At 41.1% G+C, this 11118-nt stretch overlaps 1 protein-coding gene across 2 annotated transcripts; it reads right to left on the minus strand.

The window, feature by feature from the left end:
• Nucleotides 1-1631: 1631 nt before the first annotated feature.
• Nucleotides 1632-8447, minus strand: LOC127590270 (chromobox protein homolog 1-like). Of its 2 annotated transcripts, XM_052049798.1 has the most exons (5): nucleotides 8197-8447; nucleotides 4510-4727; nucleotides 4176-4344; nucleotides 3755-3849; nucleotides 1632-2065 (listed from the first exon to the last, which is right to left on the minus strand). In XM_052049798.1, exons 2-5 carry the CDS (start codon nucleotides 4725-4727, stop codon nucleotides 1915-1917), a joined length of 633 nt encoding a protein of 210 aa, XP_051905758.1. In that variant the 5' UTR covers nucleotides 8197-8447; the 3' UTR covers nucleotides 1632-1914. The 2 variants fall into 2 exon arrangements, with proteins under 2 accessions (XP_051905758.1, XP_051905757.1); XM_052049797.1 differs by lacking the exon at nucleotides 8197-8447 and having other exon boundaries at nucleotides 4510-4774.
• Nucleotides 8448-11118: the final 2671 nt, after the last annotated feature.

Raw genomic sequence — 11118 nt, forward strand, 5'->3', positions numbered from 1 at the left:
CAGTACAAGCTTAGTTGAGTCACCACATTGGAAATGATGGCATCAACGACACAGCAACTAACTTGTGGTCACTGTGTTTAGGCCACTAGACATTTGTACACGGCCTTGGTATAAAAAAAAAGGGGCACAGGGTAGCTGGTGGCAATGACACCAAGGCGATTTACCGTATTTTCACGACCATACGGCGCACCGTATTTCAAAAGATACAGGTGCTATTTCTGTATGGATCATACAAGCAAGGCTCACTTGTATTACCGTATTGGCCCGAATATAAGACAGCCCTGATTATAAGACAACCCCCTCTTTTTCAAGACTCAAGATTGGAAAAACACGTTTTGTACACCAAATTAATTTTTATACAGAAAATAATTACAGTACATCTGAAACAAATGATTATAACAATATATTTGAGAGAAAAAGCATGTTATTTTGCCTCATTTAAATCTAAATTGCAATCACATTCGTAAATGAATGGCTTCTGGTTTTTGAAATGTAAATTACATAACTTCTTCTCGGCTGCCGGTTAACCTGGCCGATCTTCGACCCACTTTTCTCCAGATTGTCACCATGTTTCTCCATTTTCTGTTACCCCTTCTATTATTTTCGTCTCTTTTCCTTCTTACCGCTATTTTTTAATCTTCTTCGTGCTACCGGTATTTTTATTTTATTCTTCGTGGCAGAGGTTCACTTTGGCCTGGGCCAAACAAACAATGTTATTGTGCATGTTAAATTGCTACATGTACAGCACTTTGTATGCAGCGATGGCTGTTTGAAAATGCTCTAAAATACTGTTGAGTTGACTTGACTTGGGGAGGCAAGTTCAGCATTCGCTTCATTGACACCTAGCATCGTGAATGGGTATAATGTCTAGACCCTGAATATAAGACTACCCCCAATTTTTCAGTCTTATTTCAATGCAAAAAACAGTGTTATATTCGGGCCAATACCGTCGTGGATGCAGGCATGGCAAAACACACTCCAGTTTAAAAAAAAATACGGTCTCATGCATGCACGCTAACTCGTGTATGGTTTTAAAAAGGCAGTGGGAACAAAACTGAGTTTGAATGTACTTTATTGAAGTATTTACCAATGTATTCGTGTTATTTTTTTGGATTCTCATCTTCTGTAACTGAAATGAACAGCTGGGCAAGTTCCCTCGCGTGGTCGTCGGTCTCGTTGCTGTGCGGCCCTTTAGAAATGAAGTTGTCCTCAGTTACGTCCGACTTTCCTCTAGATAAGCAGCACGCCTGCGCAACATCAGTCTGTCAAGCGGAGCGCTCATTGAAGTCGCGCAGCATTAACAGATTTTGGAACTCGGTGCATACATATTTATTCGGTGCCCCGTCTATTTGGGAGAAAATTCAAGACTTTTCAGTGTGCCTTATGGTCGTGGAAATACGGTACGTTGTGAAAATGCTCATCTTTCACAGCCATCTTGAAAATGTCTGCCATCTTCATTTGTCTCACACACGCGCCTTGAGTCAAGAGACCAATTTGTTTGCCAGAGCTTGGCCGACGTGAATTGACAGCTCTGCACATAGTGCGTGAGATTGAGTTTTGATTGTTTCATTGCATCACCATTTGGGGCTATTCACAACTTCTGGCAAGAAAGCAGAACACTTGAAACAATGTAATGGTTGACACTTTAAAACATATTCTTTGTCATCACAAGTTAGAGAATATTTCGATAAATGGAAGTTTGGATTCTCACATCACAGGAAAAAAAACCCCCTGCCCCCAAAATAAACCAAAAACCCCACCAGCGTAACAAAAAGTGTGGCACCCACTCTCTAGACTTGAATCACTTGCCAAAGTGTCTGTTACAATAAACTAAGCTCTACATGTTTATGTACTGTATTTGTAATTAAAACCCTGCACCTTCTCACTTTCTCCCCCTCTCCCAAATCCACTTATCTAGTTTTTTTTCTCCTCCTCCTTCTTCTCCTCCTCCTCTGTGGGATAAGAATGCCAGGTAAGGCGCTCCTCATAGAACGAGATGACCACCTGGGGGCAAATGACGTTGGCTTCTTTGGCTGGGACAAGGTCAGCCTCATCCGAGTTCTTCCTGTTAAATAAAAGCATGGGGGGAAGGGGAAAGGAGGAAGTTAAAAGGCGAGATGCTGCTTTTTTTTTTGTGGGACTGCCACTTATACCAACAGTATTGTCTGAATGAGGTTGTATATGTAAACTGTAAAAGCACTTTCAGTCGGTTAATAGGCGATTGCTCTAGACTGCAAGGGATGCTCAGCTTCCCCTAAAATGTCAAAAAGTGATCAAATCAGATGTGTGTACGTACAATTGTGTGGACATGTCATTGACTTAATATGCACTACAACGTGCTCAACTTTTGTTCCGAATCAGCTTCTTATTACTGTTTACGATGCAACTCTTTTCCCATTTATCCCCGCAGCTTCACTGTACTTTAAACTGTGTGGACGCTGAGCGTCGACCGCGTGGACGCTGGGCATCGAGAGAGTTCAGTGTAGGTTGTCCCAATGCATTGAAACGAGACGAGTCATTGGATAAATGCTGGTTTTGTCCTCCCCATTGGACACTCAGCATCTCGGGGAGTCTATGGACAGTGGGCGTTTATCGGATTTTCTGCGTGATGATTGGATGATTTGTCTGAGGCTGAATCTCTATTTGAATGACAGCGAAATGAGGCAATCACCGATCTTATGGTGAAGGCATCCTTTTCATTTCTTTGGAACGGAGAGTAGAATTCACGAATAAATTAACGGACACAGTTTTTGACGTAGGCTGAAATTGAGCTACCCCAGCATCAGACCAGCATCCGCCACTGATACAATGAAACCAAAGACCAAAAATTTGCAAAGGTAAATTTGGCAAGCTGTACAGAAACGAGATGCGGAGACTGTTCACGTTGGTCAGTCCCTTAGCCAATCAGGATGCAGAACACAATGCACTGTTTATAAAAAAAGCATGAAAAAAACGGCACTAAAAAAAACCAGTGAAACAGCGAAGCCGTGAAAGGTGAACCGTGTTAGCGAGGGATTACTGTAGTATTACAAAGGAGGTCACCTTTAACCGATGGCGACGCGTGACCTGCATCACCGTAAATTGTTCGCCGTCGGCAGTTATTTTTATTACTCTCATTCAGTTTGTTTCATGTACAATTCGAGGGCACTGGCAAAGAATGGGAATTTGAAGCGTTTTAAAACGGTACACGTGAGCAACGACAGTGACGTTGCACTGAAGACGCTGCCAAAGTGCGTCCCATTATGCGGCGTCAGGTAGGCTCGATTAAGGTAGGCACGGATTCCTTTTTACAAACTCACAAGCTCTTGTATCGACTTTGTTTTTCTGTTTCGTTTGTGTTCGGGGCCATTCTGCATGTTGCGCATCATGGCACGTGTGTGTGTATGCGTGCATGTGCAGTCGCGGGTTGATTGCGGTCAGTCGGTTGCCTGAAATGTCGACCTTTGGTCAAAAAAGGTCGGGCGCCCTTGATTTAGCCAATCAAATCAAGCTTCCACTGCCGTTCAGTTTGCTGTAGGTGACAATGCAGTTGTCAAATGACGATAGACACGATATGAAGAAAGTGGCACAACGGCAACTTTTCATCATCGTGATGTATAATCTTATGTCACCCAGTTCAGTTTTTTTTTCAAAACTAAATGTTTTCATTTATTTACCCAAAGTTATTTTAGGAATCATAGCCTTTCCATCTCAACGTTTTTCAGCGGAGTGCATAACTTCAACATTTATCAATTGCAAATGAAAGAGGACTCACCATTTCATCAGGAACATTAGCTCGCCACTTGAATCTGTTGCGCCAATAATTCTTTCTGGCTGTAGACCTCTCCCAAAACCTCTGACCTTCTCGCCCTGGAGAAGGGGAAAACAAATACATGAAACATCCAGTTTCACATTGGAAGTGAAAATCTTTAGCCATTTTGCAATTTGATTCAACGATTGATGCATCTTTCGTGATCTCAGTCCCATAAATATTCAGACATTGACTATTCTCAACTTTTTACCTTAATACACCACCACAATGAAACTCTCAACTTTAAATTCCATTAGGAATGTTCCGATCAAGGTTTTCAGACACCGATAGCGACCATCTATGAGCGCGATTGGTCAATAGAGACACCAATACGGCCTGTATCAAAATACAGAGAAATCACCCCTATGAAGCTCCTCCCCCTTACCTCCTCCTTCTTCCTCTTGCTCCCTTTCTCCTCCGGTCCTCCCGCTCCATCACTGACTTTTCTCTTGCCCTCCTTCTTTTTATCCTCCTTCTCTTTGTACTTCCGCATGAATTCTGCAATGAGGTCTGGGCAGTCCAAATTGTCCTCTGGCTCCCATGTATTGTCTTCACTGAAGGGGCAGGTGCAGACAAATTGAACTGGTTACAATCTTGTCAACTCGGTTTCATGCAAATCAAAATATATTTTGACTTGTTTCCTCTTATTTTTTTTTTTTATAAAAACACAGTTCATGTCCCACGTGTGTGCCTTTCTTTAAATATAATAATGGACTCACTTTGAGAAACCTTTCCATTTAAGCAGAAATTCCACTTTGCCCTTCACCACTCTTCGGTCCAAAACCTTCTCAACCACATATTCTTCCTCCTCTTCTTCCTCTGGTGACGTCTTCGCTTCAGTGGTTGCCGTTGGAGTTTCAGGCAGTGCGGACGGCTGCTGCTGCGGCTGCTCCTCCTCTTCCTCTGTATTGCCCTTCTTTACTGCTATGGTTGCCATCTTGACGTGCAACAAGGAAGGCCATGAGTGATCCAAAGAAATTGGAAGAGACAATATAAAAAGTGTTAAAAAAATAGCTCAGGTGAGAAAACCGTTGAGGCAGCATCATTAAAATGATATAACTTGTACTCAATACCAACACATGGTTATCATCGCCAGCCACTTTTTTTGGGCTGCATTTACAGTTCAATCAAGTTGCCACGGTAGGAGTTGTTAGGGCAAGTTTTGTTTTCTTTCTCAAGCTAGGAAACGTGACAGGTCTTCAGACAGTAGAAGTAGACCACGCAACTGTCCTTTTTGATGGGAATGAGAGAAACAACCCGACGCAATTTTTGTGTGTTAATATTATTAAACCTTATAGTGATTAGAGGAAGTTGGCCGGAAACAGTTTAAGCATGATGTGTTGGCTGCTGGAAATCTGTTTGTTTTTTCGGAAGTTATGCATTGTGCGCAACCCTGAGAGGAGGACATTCTCCTGAGTTTGGGTTGCTTTGAAGGTTTGCGTATCTCTATGCCGGCCCAATACACTTTATCGGCGTGTGACATTTGACTCGTTTCCAACATCCTTCATGACCACATTTTCGTGTGATCATGTCACAAAGGTCTGTTTGGTTTATTGAACATAAAACATGTACAGTAATAATTTGACAAAAAATAAAGTAAATCAAAGAGAAATCAGTCATCATTCAACACAGTTATTATGTTCAAGGGAGTAGGAAGATGTAAAAAAACGTATCTAGTCCTACCCCGTGTTATGTGTTTATATCTAATAAATCATTTTTATATCAATCAAAAATGAAAGAAAGGAAGAAGAAAGAAGTCTCCATTAAGGCTCATACTTTACCCTTAACCGTGATATTTTTACAACTTTTGGTTTGTATCGGGATTTTATACATACACAACCTGGCACTCTTGTATTAATTTTCTCTTGTATTCATAATGGATATTTCAATACCTTTCTCCATTTATCAACTTAGTTCTGATTTATCATTATATTTCATGTTTAGAATTTATCATTTTAACTCTGATTGATGAAGGTTGTTTGTACTATTTTTTTGAACTCAGCAAGCGATTTACTCATTTACTGTTTCATGCTTCTCAGGAAAATGCGCTCTGGGCTTGTTAATGTGTTTTCCGCATCTAATTTTAGATATAGTGTTCGATTGGGTGATTTTTACATCGTATTTCCATGTTTATCGAGCACACGGCGGGATAACTCATCTTTCACCGGACAAAAGAGTTAGCTTGCCATTTTATATCCTAAAATAATTAGTATTTGGGAACAAAGTGTCATCAAATTTGGACGATGCGGGAAAATCATGATACAGTGTCATTTTTATGTCACTCAACCATGAATGGAGACAGACAATGTCTTTTGCCAGTGATGATGTGGGAATACGGCAGCCAAAAAAACAGGCTGACAAGGGTCGCAGTGCAAAAATTGATTTTATGGCAGATGTAGTCGGTCCCTATACTCATCTCAAGTCGGGAAGCCTCTCTTTGCTCTTATTTCTAACTAGCCGCTCACCGCTTCGCAGACACTCAGTCACAGGTCATTCCATTGTTTTGAATTGGGAAACAAGGGGACATTTTTTGCCCACTATTTGAAGCTTTTAAAATATCATAACTTCTACAATTCTGAACATAATAACAAATTCTAAACAGTGTTTTGTTCCTTAAATCCATCTCTTTCCGGTGATATTGGTCCTGCTTGGGGAATAAACCACATTTTTATTTCGTTGTCACGTCCCGAGAATTCCTTTCAAGTGTTTTTTTATCAAGCCGTTGCTTTAGTAAGTATTAAAACAATTGTGTCTACTGTACTAAATAGATGAATGAACTCCAATAAACCACGTGAATGTTTACACGACGAAGGCGGACACTTTTTTGCACAGCTCCTGCCCCCACCCCGCACCCTCTCACTGCTTGCCACTTAGTCTTTGTCTAACTTTTTCCTAGCCTCCTACCGTATTTTCATCCGAAGAACTAACCATGGAATTAGTTGGCTGGTCTCTCGATGCAATCGACAAAATTTTTTCGACGGAAAGAGCAGGCAGTGGGGAGCCTGCTTGCCCTCCGGGGACATTTGCTGCCGGATATGCCCTGGATCCATGGAGAAAGTGGAGACCGGTGTGCCTGGCAATACTGTCCGTGGAGGATGTGGAAGACATCTACATTATTGGCCTTTTGATAACAGGTATGCTGCTGTTTGGTGTTGGCAACTTTCTGTTCTATCGCTAAATTCAACTGAAGGGAGCGGCTTTATTGGAAGTGAAGAGGCTGCCGGTCATTCTGGATGGTTTGGTGCGAATGTCCAACACTCAGACTCAAGCGGGGACTGAGCTCAACCGCAATATTGTTGCGGTTTTGAGCGACTCCGCGTGATCAACAACAACATGGAGAAGTTGGAATTCACGCTGTGGAAAGAGTTTTACGGATTCGAGCTGATCGGCACCAGTGAAGAGATACAGACCACGGACTCAAGGCTGACTGAAATTGTTGCCGGCCGTCCCTCCAAAACAAACAACACTATCTGGTCTTTCCCCTGGATGGAAGTACGCATGGAATCTAGGGCCCCCACCACCACCCCCCTCCTTCTCGGCCATGGACTGAAAAGCATATGACTGTCTTCATGATGAGAAGACCTCGACGAAGCAGCTATGACCTGTACACGCATACACATACACAACTGGACAACCACACGCGCATACACATCCTTGTTATCACCGTCTTCATCGCTCCGATTCTTTTTTCCCCGTGACGTGGTTCGATCTGCAGAGCGCACGTGTGCCCGTGCAGCTGGTCAGGACGGCCGCGTCGCGGTCACCCCCCCCCCCCCTTCCCATTCATCCTCCCCCTCATTACATGTTATGTCTTGTGACTTGTTGTAACTGTTATATGCTTATTTATGTGCTAGGGTCTTTTTTTATCCTGGACTTAAATTATCCTCCGAAGAGGATAGTTCCAGCGTGTTTTTCCCCTCTTTCCCTACCCAGCGTTTTTCTTTCTGAAGTCTGATTGTAATTGTAATTTCCACATTGCGGGAAAAATAAAGGATATCTCATCTTATCAGAGCGTGTTACACCGCTGTATAAAGTATGATTCGTTAGATTGTCCTTTCACTGAATATATTTGAACACATGAAAACCCACTATACAAGTAAAGCAGAAACATTTTTAAATGTTATTGAAATTTAAATCATACGAAACTACTGGCAGCCTCATCCCACGAGCGCAGTACAAATGCTGCATTGAATCAGGAAGGATAGGTGGCTGCGATCAATCTTCACATGCTCCAACAGCAGCATTGCATATTTCCATAATGAGACATAACACAGACAAGCGTAGGCAAATTGCACCGGGCTTGTGAAACAAACTTTTATCTCCCCGACCCCCCAAAAAAGAGCTAGCCAGACCCTGCAGCCGGGAACAACATGGCGTTGGCGTGTCTCTCTACTCGAAAGCCTTACCTTTTCGTTGAAAACTTCAGCGATCTTGAATTAGCTTCTCGTCGGGTTAATTAACTACTGCTGATTCCGGCACTGTTTAAAGCTGATAACAGACCTGGCTCCAGCAGGTGGAACTAAAAAGCAACCCAATGTTCAGTGGTGTTTGAGTTCTTTGTCCATCCAAAGGGCTATGCTTAATAATACAATAGCTTCTGCAGCAGAGCTAGCAAACGGTCTACCCGCCAACAGCAATACCGGAAGTGACGCATGGGCAAAGACTTATGGTTGGTTGTAACGTTCCCGGCAATATAACTAGATACCGTTTTACTGATTGAATATTGCGTCAATGTGTCCGCCATCTTGCAACTGTCACTTGTATCTCGCTCCTGCTTGGTGTTGGATACGTAAATCCTCAAACAGACTATAATTATTCATTATTCAAGCATAAAAAAGTAGTAATGTGTTTTAAAATTAGAAAAAAGTAGCACACTAATCTATTTCGCTTTATATAAACATATACTAATAACACAATTGAATACAATTCAAATAATTTAAAAGTATGTAAATCATATCCCAAGGTAAATAAAAATAAGAATTGGCAGGGGTGTCAAACAAATTTTGTTTGGAGTTCGTCTTCGCTTGTAGTGCTGTTATGACATGGCATATCATCTCATTGCATTATTGTTCAGTTTTTTGTTTTTTGTTTTGTACTGTTCACACTCTACACCTCGGACTTCAGGCACAATACTCCAATCTGCCACCTTCAGAAGTTCTCTGACGACTCTGCGATTGTAGGTCTCATTTCAGAGGGAAACGATCGGGAGTACAAGAGACTGACAAGGACTTTGTGGACTGGTGCCAGAAGAATCACCTCCAGATCAACGCCGGAAAACTAAGGAGTTGGTTGTGGATCTCTGCAGGAAACAGTCCTCGCCTGCACTGATGAACATCCATGGTACGGACATAGAGAGGGTGACCTCCTACAAATACCTGGGTGTTCTTCTAAACAATAAACTGGATCTGTCTACCAACACGGATGCCCTGATTAGGAAGGGGCAGAGACGACTCTTCCTACTCAGGAAACTGAGGTCTTTTGGGGTTCAGGGGTCACTCCTTAAGACCTTCTATAACTCGGTGGTGGCTTCGGCTATCCATTATGGCATTGTCTGCTGGCCGGCAGCATCTCGGCCCGGGACAGAAAGAGACTGGAGTGACTAAACTAAAAGCTATGATGGACAGTCCCTCCCACCCCTTCCAGCCGTCCCTGACAGCACTGGGTAGCTCCTTCAGCCAGAGACTGTTACACCCGCGCTGCAAGAAGGAGAGATACCGCCGCTCATTCCTACCGACGGCTGTCAGGCTGCTGAATAAACATACATGAAAACCTGTAACCATTGTAAATAGCACAGCCACTTTATACTGTGTTCTCTATACTATTGCTAATTTATTCTACAAATATACAGGATTGCTAATGCTATATTTTAATATACTTTTATTGAACTATGTACAGTACTTTCTGAAACATTTATTTTGTGCAATAAAACAGTTTTTTTTCTTCCCCCCCAATTTTGCTGTAGACTGCAAATTTCCCCAGTGTGGGACAAATGAAGGTTATCTTATCTTATCTTATCTTATCTTATTACTTATTACTTATACACAACACATTAATGGATTACTAGTTTTGAATTCAGTCAAGTCAACTATCACACTTTGTTCAATTATTGTTCAAATATGAAACTAGGTACTCGCAAATACAGTAGATTGGAATGTATTTTTCCTAATAGGCCATGGGGGCCACAGGATTTTGATTCGTGTATGCATGAGTTTAAAAAAAAGTATTTCTTCTCGCCTTTGGCCTTCATTGTACCAATACATACAATAAGAAATGCAATTTACAATTCAACATGGTTATTACACAGCAGCCATGTTGAAAAAACGATTTGGGTTTGAGTTGGAGCCATGTGCTTTTTGCTTTCATGCGGAGGAAACAATTGAACATCTATTTTTCTCGAGTTGTAAGACAAGGTCTTTTTGGAATCATGTAAGATGGACGTAAATTAAAATGGATTAAGTACTAAGTAAGTAACTAAATTTTGACCAAATTAGTATTGGTAAGATTAATCTACCAATCAAAATAATAAAATTTTGCAAGATTAAAATAATTATGAGTCAATGTCATATACTTTACATAAATGTAAATGGAAAAATGGAGAATGAAATGAGAAACGAGAATGAAAAGGAGGAATTCATCCCTTAACTGGTGTACAACTGAAGCACATTCCCATTTTGCTTCCTTGTTACTCTTCAAGGGCTTGAATATGGACTTTCAGATTCTGTATGAAGATGTCTCAAATGATTTATGTTTTAATTAGAATTCATGAGGAACATTGAATGTAAATTGCCTACAGTCACATTGGAGTAACAATTGCTGTTCTTTTTCCGTTTTTTCTTTTTGTTGTTGTTGTTTTTCTCTATTTGTCTTTCTATGGACATATCAAACAAACTCCCAATGTCAAATGTCCCAAAATTTTATCTTTCATTGAGAGTTTTGTACATTCCAAAAAAACCCACCATCAAACCATAACATGACGAATAAACAATCCATCCATCCACAAAGCAACTTAATTTTCGAATGCATTGTTCCAAAGTAGCCCAAATGCTGAAAACAAAAAAAGCAAATAAACAAACAATGTTTTAAACTATTGCATGCACGAGTGCACTCTTTGGAATTATGATAAAAATGCAACGTTTGTAGTACTTAACCAACCAGTACCCTCAGACGTATTTCCCAGTCCAAATATTTTAACTTCGCTCTTTCTCTAGTTTGACTGTTGTTATGGTTTTGTTGCTTTACAATTCATTGACTGTGTAAGTTTCGATGAAGCTGAATAATTGACGATGTCGCGGCAATTATTTGCATTTTCACTTTCCCACGGGAATGTA

This window comes from Hippocampus zosterae, chromosome 17, assembly GCF_025434085.1.
Source record: "Hippocampus zosterae strain Florida chromosome 17, ASM2543408v3, whole genome shotgun sequence".
NCBI lineage: Eukaryota > Metazoa > Chordata > Actinopteri > Syngnathiformes > Syngnathidae > Hippocampus > Hippocampus zosterae.